The 13,627-nt window shown below is 38.3% G+C and overlaps 1 protein-coding gene across 2 annotated transcripts in view; it reads right to left on the reverse strand.

Moving 5' to 3' along the window:
• Positions 1-4,833: 4,833 nt before the first annotated feature.
• kcnj5 (potassium inwardly rectifying channel subfamily J member 5) overlaps positions 4,834-13,627 on the reverse strand; it is a 34,433-nt gene continuing 25,639 nt past the window's right edge. Inside the window, exons 4-5 of one of the 2 annotated variants that reach the window (XM_061719033.1) lie at positions 7,827-7,924; positions 4,834-5,772 (exon numbers count right to left, since the gene is read on the reverse strand). In XM_061719033.1, the coding sequence (XP_061575017.1) occupies positions 5,758-5,772; positions 7,827-7,924 (113 nt within the window). In that variant the 3' untranslated portion in view covers positions 4,834-5,757. Of the gene's footprint in view, positions 7,925-13,627 lie in introns of both variants that reach the window. The other variant, XM_061719032.1, reaches the window with a different exon arrangement.

Consider the following 13,627-nt stretch of genomic DNA (forward strand, 5'->3'; position numbering starts at 1 on the left):
ATCATCCGTTTATATTTGTAAATAGATAAAAGAATATAAAATATACATTCATGATGATGTTAACCTTCAACGTGTTGCTGCCTGACGTTGATACTAACATGTCACTAAATGGTAATAACTCTGTTTTGATACCTCACCAGGATAAGGACGAGTGGAGCGTTTTTAGTCTGCAGACTCTCGTGTAAGACACCATCAGACCCAGTTGGCACAAGCTTCTCTATAGTTCATTCAAGTTTAAACTTTTCCTCTTGGTCACAATTCTTTCTTTTTCTACTGGACAGGAGTTGTTGAACCAAATCAGCTACAAACTCTGGTGTGGTCCTGCTGGTGCTGAACCAAAACCAGACCAATAGCCTAACTCCCTGACAGGGCTTTTTGCAAAGTCGGCACTGGTGCTAGTGCCAGTTCTACATGTAGGACCCCCATATAATTCACCAAAACAGAAGCAAGAAATCTGCATAGTTTTGGTTGGTTCCAATAATCACAGCCCCCGCTGTGGTGTACCGGTTCTTGCATCTTGCGGAGCACCAGCATTCCTCGCAATAGCACTGAACTAGTGCTGGAATCGCTTTGGTCGAAAAGCCCTACGAATTAAATAATCATATTTTATTGATATAATTTTTTATTAAGATGAGATCATGCAACTCTGACTCTGGATGATTAATGGATGCAACCGTCGGCACGGTTTCAGTCTGTGACTTTGGCGAGTCCAGTGTATCAAAACATTCCCCTCCATCCACTTTTAGTTACGAGGGACGCTTTAAAAATGCAAGCATTATAAATAATCACCAGGATGACAACTAATCCGCATATTACGTTTGCCAAAAACCAAGCAGTACCCTGGCACGGTGTACAATACGCTGGATCTTGTTCCTGTTCAAACCTTTGGCTCAACACTGTGTCCTCCCTCAGCAGACACATGATCGACACGCTTTGATGATCTTGTGGGGTTTTATGTGATGCACTAAGGTAGATTTGGATTTTTGGTTCCGAATTTGAATTAAAGACAAAATATTTGTGAGCCAGACTCATCTTGTAATTTTGAACCAGAGCACCCCTCCTAAAAAAAAAACACACAAAAAAACAAAACAACAAACACCTTCATACATGGTTACAGTTAATCACACAGCTGGACTGCTCTGACTTTTTTTTTTCTTTTTCCAAGCAGGTAAAGCCTGGCCACCTCAATTTGACGTGAGAAGCACTCTACAGCCATACAAATAGTCCTCATCAAAGGCTGCCATCGTTCAAAAACATCAAAGGACAGATCCCTGTCTGACTGACTGGCAAAATGCAGTTTTCTCACTCAATGCCTCTGCCTTCTCCAAACACAACTATCGAAATTGCTGATGTATCAAGCCACTATCGAGCTTTTAGTGGTTTTCTTTTACTGCGTACCTTTTTCTGTGCTCACATTTTCTGGTCTGGCATGTGTGAGAGGGGGCTGTGCATAACATACAGCTGGTAGCATGCAATGTTTCTGCTCCGAGGGCAGATGAGCAGCCATTATATTCCTTCTGCATGTTCTCAATGTTTTAACGCCTTCATAGCTGGATTCTGTGGGCTCGTTGCTTTTGTTCTGGCTAACACTGCAGGGATTTTTTTTTTTTTTGAAGGGGGGGTGGGCATCTTGTGAGTGTAAAGATGCATGTGCAAATCTAGTTTCATCCTATATGCTTCTTATTGTTGAAAGAGGAGAGCTTGGACTGCAATGTTTAAAAAGAGAGAGAAAATACATAAATAAATGACATACATAAGGCCATCTGTGGGAGCTGCAAGGGAATGAAGACAGGAGAAGCATCGCAACGCCATGTAAGAGCAGATTTGAATTGTTAATAAGATATAATTGCAGCAGGAAGACACAGTTGCTATAAAGAGGACAATGGCATTGAGGAGTCTGGCTTTTAGTCTTTGGAAGACAAAAGAAAATATTGCACAACAGTACATGGAAAAGTACAATGGTTAAAGTAATTTTTCTTTTTTTGCAAGAGCAATATGCAAACCTGAGATGGATGAGTTAGTGCTCTGGAAAAGCAAAATCCCTTTATCTTACAGGTTTTCTTGTAACAATAACAGTAGGCTGTATGGGAATTTTTATTCCAACCACAAAGCTGATAATGACCTGTTTCCTTCCTTGTTTATCATAGGCAGAAAAGGAAGTGCAATAGCTAGCCAAGGCGAGAGAGAGAACAGCTGTTGTTTTGGCCACAAAAAATAACTTTTCCTTTTTATTGTCCATCATTCATTTTGCAGTGGGCAGCTCTGTTGCCTCATATCGCAGAGTTTCATGATTCAAATCCCTGCAGGGGCCTAGCTGCGTGGAGTGTGCATGTTCTCCTTGTGCTTGTGTTTTCAGAGTACTCCGGCTTCTTCCTGTCGTCCAATGAAATCTATGCCAGGTTCATCAGTGATTCTAAAATGAAGTGAATGTGTGTGGTCGTTTGTGTCTATATATGTATATATATATATATATATATATATATATATATATATATATATATATATATATATATATATATATATATATATATATATATATATATATATGTATATATATATATATATATATATATATATATATATATATATATATATATATATATATATATGCAGCCCCGCAGTGAACCTGCAAACTGGTCCAAAGTGTACTCTCCCTTGTGCTGTCATGACCCTGAAAAATGAAAGTTGAAAATGAATGACTGAATGAATCCCTGCATTAAAAAAAAGAAGAAAAAAAAGGAAAGTATTTTACTGGTCTGAAGTGTACAAATAGAACTTCATTTGTATTGTTTATCATTAAATCTACATGTGTGTTACTGGCTTAAGGTTGTGATGACCATCTATGCCAATCCCCCTCTGTTTCTGAAACCCACACACATGCTCCACCATGCTCTCTTGCCTGTGCCTATTTCAATGTACCTTTCGATGCATTATATTCATCATCCTACATTATTCAGATCTGAATCAGGTACTGTCATCTTGCTGACGATTCAGCTCCCAAATTTAACAGCTTGGACAAGAATAGCCTTGACAGCACATTTCTGTGATTCAGTGAACTTCTGCTGCGTGTCCGCCAATAAATGTAACATCATGTTTGATATATCTCACTGTTTGTACTCTGCAGCAGTCACCGGGTGATATTTTTTCCACTGGTTGCTGATACCTGTGGTGACTTTCCTAATCGCTTCCTTCCTGCAGCCTCCTGTTCTGGCTCCGGCAATATTGGTTCCAAAAATGCATCCAATGCCTTTTTTTTTCCTAGTTTATGCATTTTTTTATTAATGAGTTTTTTTTAGGTGATGAAACGTGTAAGATTTTGAATGAGTGTGTATATACTGTATGTATATATATATATATATATATATATATATATATATATATATATATATATATATATACAGTATATACATATATATATATATATATATATATATATATGTATATACTGTATATATATATATATATATATATATATATATATATATATATATATATATATATATATATATATATATATATATGTGTGTGTATATATATATATATACAGTATATACATATACATATATATATATATGGTCAGTAGGAGTTTGAAATAAAAAAAACAAACTTTTACACAATAGGAGATCAGTCTTTGCTTGGACCACAAACTCTTCATAACAACCTGCATCACAGTTTCATGGTGTTGTGGGTCATCGCGTGGCAGGGTTTAGATTTCAGGCATAAACGTAAACATGCAGTATCTTCGCTGGTTGTCTCGACTCCTGTCTGCTCTGTGTTTTCAATCAGTGTGTTTACAATCAGTTTATTGACAGTCATTTTTTAAAGCATAAAATTGAATAACTGCAGTTATGAATTGGGGATCTATTTGCAACATAAACAGTAAACCAGCTCTGACTTTATTTGTTGTAGAACCATAATTATTAAAGATTTTCAGACTTTCTAAGCGGGGCAAATCCTCCTGACAAAATGTATAATAGGGTGCATTTCAGTGCAAGACTTGTAGCCGACTTGCAGTTGAGACTTTGAACAGCTCCATTAACATCTGTACCACATACTATTTGTTAAGAGGATTTTATGAGTTTTAAATTACAGAATTTAAAATGTCATAGTTTGAAGGAGGTTTCCAAATTTCCTTCTGGCCTAGCAATAAAATAAGGAGAATTAATGTATTTCAAAGTCTCCAAAGTGCTTCTAGTCCGCAGAGCCTGAGGTTGTTTAGTTTGGTTTTACAGTTTAGAGCTTAAATTCAGAATGTGTTTTCTGAGATGAGTTGTGTGTGTACGTGTGTGTGTGTGTGTGAGAGAGAGAGTCTTAGTAAATGTAACTGCAATCTCCTTACACACAAGGACAGAATTAAGGATACTGCTTAGGTCCTGAGGATGCAAGAAGCCCCAGTCATGTTTATACATGAGAAACCAGTGCTTATTTTCTGTACAATTTTAATGATTCAATTCACTTGAAATTTAAGACATGGAAGTAGGAGGGGCTAAGGTAACTAGGCTCTTGATATTATCTTGTGCGTGAAGCAATTTTGGCCTCGAGCGTCTGTGCAAAACAACATTGTTCTGCACGGACAGTAGTGAGATATTTCAAGTTTCCTTTCAGCGATATGATGCACAGCTAATCCAGTTTTGAGGTTGGATGTTTGTGTAAGACACAGTTGAATCACCCAGAGCCACAGAAGATACAGTCATCATTTTGTCACACTACAGCTGAGAGAAAGTGGTCCCACTCGGAAGGAAGGCGGCTGCAAAGTTATATGTGCAAAATGACTGCACATTCACAGTCGCTAGCAGTTGTTCATTCATCCAAAAATTATCTAAAAGGAGCAAGTTGTTCTTTCGGCCATATGTTTATTCCCATGAGAACACACAGAAAACAGATGACGTTCTAGGAGTGAGATGGTCTTTTTCTAACAACAAACGTATCGTTTAGCGAATGGTATACATAGTAAGGTGCTAAAATCTCACAGTCAAAACAAAAACACTGAATGGAAAAACATCTGTTTAAGAAACAAAAATGTAAAAGTTAATACTGAGTTGGGAGTGGGAGATTTCAGTGTAGAGAATCTCATTTTCTTTAAACATAAGATAATTAGATGTCAGTCCACTGAACATATTTCTGATAACATGTTGTAGAAATCTCATAACTGGCATGCCTAAAAATACCCTGTAATTCTCGCAGTATGAAACTTGTTTGTGGGGGTTGGGGGGTGGAAGGAGGTTGTTAAGGCTGGATTCATGCATGCAAGCTGTGTTTTTTTGGAAAAAAAAGTAAAATTTAGACACACTTTTGGGAAATGGCCCCCAGATGAAGAGTCAACCCTCACATCAGCAGTTAACGGCCATGAAATATATTTGTGGAAGAGCCCGGGAGTGGTTCGTTGACCAGCATCAAAGTGCAAATTGGACCAAGTGTGTGACTGTGTGTACGAGCTTCCATTTATAAAGTAAAAGTTAGAACTGGTCTTCAGAGGAAATAGCAAAAAATCCATTAGCTTGCCAGGCACTAAAATCATTTGATAATACTTTAATTTAGCTTGTTAAGGATCTTAAATATCAAAACATGTGGTATAAAAGAACCCAGAAATAATTCAAATTGAAATTGAGCCTAAATATTTCATAACTGAAACTTCATTTGGATGTTACTTCCAACTAGGAGTGACGTGCATCAGCCCCCAGCAGTAGCTCAGTGGTGGCTTTGGTCACCGTGGGATCCCCTCATGGTAAATTGTGCTTTACATACCAAGGCTTGGGTTTAATGCTTTAGTTGCTGCAGTAGAAAGGAGAATACAATCTGTCAGCCAAGCCAAGAAGTTTTCAAAAGAGACAAATCATTAGCATATACATCATTTAACAGTATTTACCTGTTTTACTGTTAGTTTTAAACCCTGAAGATGTGTATAAAATGAGGTACTAACTGGTTTCTTTTGGGTCAAGGCTCCCAGTGTCTCAGGGACACAATTAGAGACATGCACATTGTGTGTAATTTGGAAAATACTACTATGAAGAAAAATGTGTACATACAGTCATGTGCAAAAGTTAATACCCCCTCTTTTAATCCAGTGTGTGTGTGTGTGTGTGTGTGTGTGTGTGTGTGTGTGTGTGTGTGTGTGTGTGTGTGTGTGTGTGTGTGTAAGGGTGAATACAGCTGGAGCTGAACAACAAGAAAAATAAGTTATCCCAAATGTACCCCAAGGTCAGAGAAATATAAATTAATAATAATAATAACAATAAATTAAATAAATAAAAATACATCTAAGTGCTTCATCTCAGGCCTTAATGAGCATGTTAAATATTTAAGTCCATGATATTACAGGTGGTAGTAGTCAGTCATGTTTAGGGTTGAAATAAAGAGAAGACTTCTGTCCAACGGACAGATTGGATAGTGTTTTGGCTTCGAAGCTCAGGGTTGTGGTTGTTGATAACTAAACAACATTTCAGCAGAAATGCATCGTTCCCACTGTCTTACATGGATGTGGATGGCTGATGATTTGTGGTTGTTTTTCAGCCACAGGACATGGGCACCTGAACGCCTCTGCAGACCAGACTATTCCAGAGACAAATCTGAGGCCATGTGCACGTCATTGTTAGCTTGGTCAAAACTTCATGCAACAAAGCAAATCTACATTAAAAATGCTGAAAAATAAATTATTCAAGGCTTTGGAAAGAACTCAATCCAATTAATATTCTGTGACAGAACCCCCTGTACATAAGCGAATACCCAAATCATTACATTGTGAAGGTACTTAGTATTGCTCAGGGGACTTTTCTCTTTTGTCAAATAAATAATGGCAGAGTGACAAGATATGTTGGTGTTTATCTGAGGTTGTTTTTATCTTATATTAAAACCCACTGTGGTCTGTGAGTTTTTATTAAGGTTTAAACAAAATAACATTGGATTGAAAGAGGGTTTTCTAACCTTTGCACAGGACTGTGGACTGTGGAAAACACTCAAATATATATTTGCCAGTGGATATTGCAAAGGGAGGCATGATTTATGTTGGAAAATAGATTACTGATGCTATTACGCTGAGCTGTTATTCACCAAAGTTTAATTTGGATCTTTTTTAATTGCTTTTCATATCAGTTTTATTGACTGATTTTTGAAAAAAAAAAAAAAAAGTATTAAGCGGAAGTGGGGAACAACTGGCTCAAATAAAGCTGAATTAACACACCCTAAAATGAGAATATTGGCATATGCGTAATAAATCCATGGTGTGCTATCATGGCTACCAGTTTCAACTTGAACTGATGAGTTATAGCAGTAAGTAGTCATTATGATTATAAAAAGACAAACGGAACAATCATCCTTTAAGTGTATATATAGATATTGCACGTGTGTCTTTGAATTTGTACTTGCTTGTCTACAAAACCAATCTATACTATAGATTGACACACTAACGAAGTATTGCATGAGTCGAGGGCTGGAGAAATATGTGTTTTATCTCCATTAACTGCAATGGAACAAGCTGACCATTGATTAAATGAAGTATAATAATGTCCAGTCTTTCCTGGGTTTTTAGCTGGTGTGGCCCTTCACTCAGTCAGACCATCAGCAATAGGTGGTTCCCCCAGAGCAGCAGCTGACCCATTGGTCTCTCCCTTGTCACCCCTCGGATCCCTCTCCTCTCTTTCTTCATCCGGGCTTAGGGGATCCTCTGTTGAGAGGCGGTTTAGGGGATCAAAAGTATGCATTTTGGACTCGGGGCTGAGGAGGGGCAACTGAGGCAAAAGAGGCTCATCCCGGAGCTTAGCAGCCATATCCTTGGCACTGCAGGCCGGGGTATTGGTCTCGTAGATATCATGGAAGTTGTTGTAGTCTACCTCGTAGAAGCCTTTTTCCAGTGATAAGACCGGGGTGAAGCGGTAGCCCCATAGAACCTCAGTGTCCAAGTACGAACTCCTCGCCTGACATGTCATACCTGTCGGAGATATATAAAGACATGTTCACATTTACACACGCAAACATGAAAACAGATACAATTTGTGAAAGACATAATGCTGAAAACTGTGACTATAGGACGGGGCCGTGGAGGTCATGGACGTTATGTTTTTGAGACCATTTCATTTCCTGTGTAACACTATTGGTTTTTTTATTTTTTACCTTTTATGGGGCATGAATACCGTTTCAAGACATTTAAAAAGAAAAACAAATCTCACTCTTACCCACTATTTGGTTCGATTTAGGAAGCAAAGGTACTTAGATAGACTGATAATGGTTATCATTAATCAAAATATACCCTTTCCTTTTTATTTTTATTTTTTTCAAATTGACAGCGGATGGGAGCTTGGTTGTATGGGGTTATTATGGGACGTGATTTAAAAGCTTAATTTAAGAGTTCAAGTATTTCAAACTTTGTTTATTTCTGACTGAATACATTAGACCACCCCAGGGCTTTGTACAGCCCCCGGGCCGCATCCGGCCCTCCGAATATCCATTCAGGAGGAAGTTGAAGTCTTTTGAAGCCAACTGCAAGGCTACATTACCAACATGCCAAACACTTAGGGGCACTTCAGGGCATTTTATTTTTCTCTCAAGGTGGAAAACTTTCCACGGATGCATTGAAAACTTTTCACTGCATCATTGCAATAGAGTTAAAGGTGACCTATTATGGCATTTAATGTATATTTTAAACAGGCCTTGAATGTCTTAAAAACAATCTAAAGCTTGTTTTTTCTACATAAATCATAAATCCAGCCTGTGGGCCATGTCACTAGTTTTACCGCTTCTAACCTCTTTTTCTGCGCCTCATTTTTAGGTAAGGGGGGGGTATGATAATGAGGCTCTGTGCTGATTGGCTCCCTGAATGACGTGTAGCAGGGGAGGAGCATAAACCTCGCTCCGCCAGAGCAGCCCGAGCCTGTAAATTATCACAACACTGAATTTTCACAAATGGAAACTTTATTGTTAAAAAAATAAAATATGAGTTGTATATAAATAACATTTATGCACTATTTAAGCCGGATCTACCCGGCGGATGCTGAACGCTGGCCCCGGAGCCACGCCGGGCGCCCGGGAGCAGCGCTGCTGGAGCAGTGCGCATCACTGCGGCTTTAACGGGGGAATCTGACCGGTTCCGACCGGCCGGGACTGGTAGCAGGGACTCCCAGGGACCGACCAGCGGAATTTCAGCCGGATCTGCCCGGCGGATGCTGCGCGACGGGCGCTGCAAGCGTACGGCGGGCGCACAGAGCGGCTTCGGAGCATATCCGCGGCGCATCGCCCGTTACAGGGGATCAAACCGACAGATTTGCCTGAAAATCTCGGAGGGTGAAGCTGGTCCAGCCTGGGACAGACCCCCGAGGACCCAGCTCCCAAACCACCCGGGAACCTGGATGATTTAACCCGGATCCGCTCCGCCGCGGCGCCGCGTCCGTCTGGCTGAAGGAAGGACCGCTCCAGCAGCGTAGCTGGCTGGTTGTGGGCGTGGTTTCAGCAGCGGAGGCCGAACCTATGGAAATCTGCTCCCGTCGTGACGTCACGACGGGAGCAGATTTTAATCGGCTCAAAAAAAACCACGTGACACTGGGGGACTCTGTCTGGCGGGGGTCAGAGACCTTGCAGAAATTCATGGTATTTTGTCTCCCCTGTGCTGGCAGGGTGAGGGGAGACCACTTTATATATGTTAAAACAAGAAAAAACGTGTTTTTCATAATAGGTCCCCTTTAAGTGTTTTGGTATCTTGAAAAAAATGTACTGCCCATCCATACATTGGACCCTATTTTTAATTTTTAGCTCACCACTGTCTTTTACTGTGTAGTTTCAGTGTGAACAAATGATAGATACAACAAAATGATAATGCAATAATTAGTGCTACACATCACAGTTTCATGAATTTGCACTTCAGTACATCTTTTAAATGTCCAAATTTTGAAGGAGATATGCCACTGGTATTACTGTGTACTGCAGTGTACAGCAAACTGGTCTGATGGTTGTTGTTAGTAGTATGTAGTAGCCACTACTCTCAAAAGTCTCAAAAGAGACAATGCTACAGAACAACCTGAAGCGTTCATGTGAGCGCTATGACTGGTTTCTGCTGCAGTGGACTATCAAATCCTGGGATACAAAATGCAAGGCAGACTGAGCTGTTGCACGCTGGAAAGCAAGTAGCTCACGGTGTGGGTATTTCTGACACACTGAAGACTGTGCATTAGCTCATTTTTGACATACACAGAATGCACTAGTATTAGTGTGTGGTTTCAAATAAGCCCAGCCTTTGTTCTCTACTTTCAGACAGATGTATGAAATTTTATCACATCAACTTAACACGTTAATCAAAGCTACCACATACAAAATTTCCAAAGGGAAGCAAGTAGCTTTCGAGCTGCTATTGTTTTGACCACTTAAAACTGCAAATTTGATAGATGTCCCTGGAGTCATGTGTTCCACAACATGTCTATTAATCATCATTAATCCAGTCTGTGTTTTTATGGCCAGAGCATAGATGTCAAGCTGGTATTGACTCTATTGTCGCAGTGAGAGATATAAGTGGCCCAGTTTCCACATTTAATGTGTGAAATGTTTATTTCTGTGACTAGATTATCAAAGAGTATTTTACTGTATATTTAACACTGCAGTCTTTTTGCTGATGCATTATTCTAGTCTTGATTATTTTGATTTTGAAACTAGATTTTGAGATTATGTCTAGAGGGTTGAAATAAAAAAAGAGCCTGCTAGGGTGAAAGGAGAAAAAAAAACCCACACAAATATTGATAATAAGAAAAATTACCAATTCCAGTAGGTACACTGACACACACGCAGATGCACACACACACACACACATACATTTCTGGGCTACAACAGCTCTACATTCAATGTTACATTTATTTAGTGTTAAATTGGCTTTTTTATATCCTCTACCTTTTTAATGTGTGTATTTGATCTTAATTAGGCGTGCATCGTCTTTTAAAAGTTAATGTGATGTTTGTGACATACTTTGGCCACAGAGACAATTAAAAAGCTTAATCATTTCTCATTTCTCCTCTCTACTTCCTCTCCCATGGGATGCTGTTACAGTTCCATAATGGTTCCCACTTAGTAGTGGGTGCCACTACTGAATGCACGATTTTGTGTCGCGATAATGCTGTGGAAGCCTGCAGATCATCCACTCTTACTCTGCACCCTCAATAAAAGCCAATAGTGTGCACAAAATGTAGAAAAAGAAAAAAAAACACTGCAAAAACTGGATGATCCTTCTTCCTTGATATGGGTCAGTGACACAATCCCTTCCAATTCAAGTGGTACCTTGTATGAGAAAGTACCTTCAATCTTGTCAGCTAGCAGACGTGGCACAGAAATTAAAATCAATGAGTAAACAGATGCCCAATTACTTTACTCTAGGTCACAAGTGTCGGACTCCAGTCGTCAAGGGCCGCTTTCCTGCATGTTTTAGATGTCTCCTTGCATCAGTACACCTGAATCTAATTACCGTAATGGTCTAATAAGGTAATGGTGGTCAATCAGCTTGTTATCAAGATCTGGATACGTATGTTAATGTAATTCGCATCAGGGTTTGTTTGAAGCGAGGAAACATCCAAACTTTTTTTTGTAATTATTGCTGTTTTGGCCAGACATCATGCAACAAAGATGAAACAATAAGGAAAACTGTGAATTTGGCTGCTACTTGCTTAAAAAAAATATTTGGATGGTGGCTTACTGTTAACCACATACAGCTTGGCATTGCTTAAACAATCAGAGCACCAAACTCAAGTGTAGTAAACAAGATAACACAATATCTGAAAACATTGTTTTCTCAGGAAAGTCAAAAGTAGGAATTCACTGAAATCATTTAAGTGTGTCAGCTTCAGGGTTGAAATATTGAGCAAACTGGGCCATTCACTCAAAATGGAAAGTTCCAAGCATTAATAGTGTTACTTGCTGTACCTGTTCATACATTGAAATCGGTGTCAGAGTCAGAGTGTCAATAAAGGAACCTTCAAATGCTGTTGCTGCTCTCACCACTGAAACAGGCCGTTTCCATTTTCTCATAATTTTCTATACACTATCCAACATCTACCCATCTACCCAAGCTGTGACTCTAAACCTTCCTGCAGGGAAATGCTTTGTCTCTGACACTGCTGCAGGATTGAACTTGACATGTCATTGCAAGGAGAGACAAAGTTGAGGCCTAATTTCCGTAATGCATATGTCCATTCATGTAGTAATCTGCTCAGGGTAATTGAGTTCACCTTTCTATGTTCCATGACGATGTCTACAATACAACAAAAGAGACTTTTTGAAATCATTTTTAAGGACACACTTTATAGAGCATAATTCTTCCTTTGTTACATTTTGAGATGGAGTCGGTGTCAAAAGAAAATCAGTTCAGAAGAAAGTAATTTGGGAGAACGTGACAGGATCTCAAGGATGGTTCATTCATGTTTTCTTTAATAAGCTATAGCTGTCTTGTGTTTTGTTTTGCAACTGCTGTTTCACCCTCAAGGTTTCCTTTTTATGCTTGCATATCTTGTGCTGACTAAGTTCAGAATCTGTATGAAGTCTGGCATCTCAAATTCATTAATTCAGCTCCAATAGTCAGTAATGCTAGGGGGCTTGTTTTTTTTAAATTTTCCCCCCTCATTGGTTGAAATAAAACCCCAAATTTACTGTTTTGCTGAAAGTTTAATCTAGTGAGCAGAATGTATACACTTAATAAAGGAAAAACAAAAGCAGCTACCAGTGGAAAACAAGCAAAACAAATAAGAAGTAAAGATTCTCACTGTATTGCTCTTACCGATGAACACTGATATTTTCATGTCAGTATTTTGGACAGCTTTTGTTGAGATAATCGTAATATTATTTTTGCTTATATATATATATATATATATATATATATATATATATATATATATATATATATATATATATATATATATATATATATATATATGTATAATTATGTAATTATGTTGTAACAGATTTTCCTGGAAACAAAAAAAAAACACAACATGGTTTCTTGTTTACACAATAACAACACTGAAGCTTTATGGTTTCTGAAAACTGGTATAACCAGGTCTTATTTTATGTATGAGTCATTTTATGTAAAAACCCTGCATCTTCATTTTAGAAGTATTTAATAATGAAAATAAAGTTTGTTGTCGTCAACACTAGTGCACATATATGGGCATCCATATCCAGCCTATACAGGGGCTACTCTTACATCATATTGGAGCTTCTTATTTTGTTAGTTTTTTTGTCAAAATTATAAAACATCTTTGTAATAACAGAAAATAGAGTCAGTTGGTACTTTTATAATCAGATATTTTGCCATGAAAAAAGTTATAGCTGCTTGACTATATATGCATCTACAGTAAAAGTACAATGTACCAAGTAAGAAAATGGACTGTGAAAATTCTGCTTGATCCCAAAATGGTATTCCTGGATGAATAATCCATTTTTATATTAAACGCATACACTGCCATGTCTGGAATTTAATGAAAAAGAATGGATCCTATAACATAGGCTAAGTAATTGGAATAGTGAATATTCCCTGTTTGCAGTTCTTGTATTTGATTTAAAAAGCTGTACCTCAAAACGGAAACTGAGACTGAAATGAAGAAAAGGAAGTTTGTACAAAAACCACGACTTAATGAATTTTATGCATTCACAAAGTAAGCTCCTTTTT

Source organism: Cololabis saira, chromosome 4 (genome assembly GCF_033807715.1).
Source record: "Cololabis saira isolate AMF1-May2022 chromosome 4, fColSai1.1, whole genome shotgun sequence".
Classification (NCBI taxonomy): Eukaryota; Metazoa; Chordata; class Actinopteri; order Beloniformes; family Belonidae; genus Cololabis; species Cololabis saira.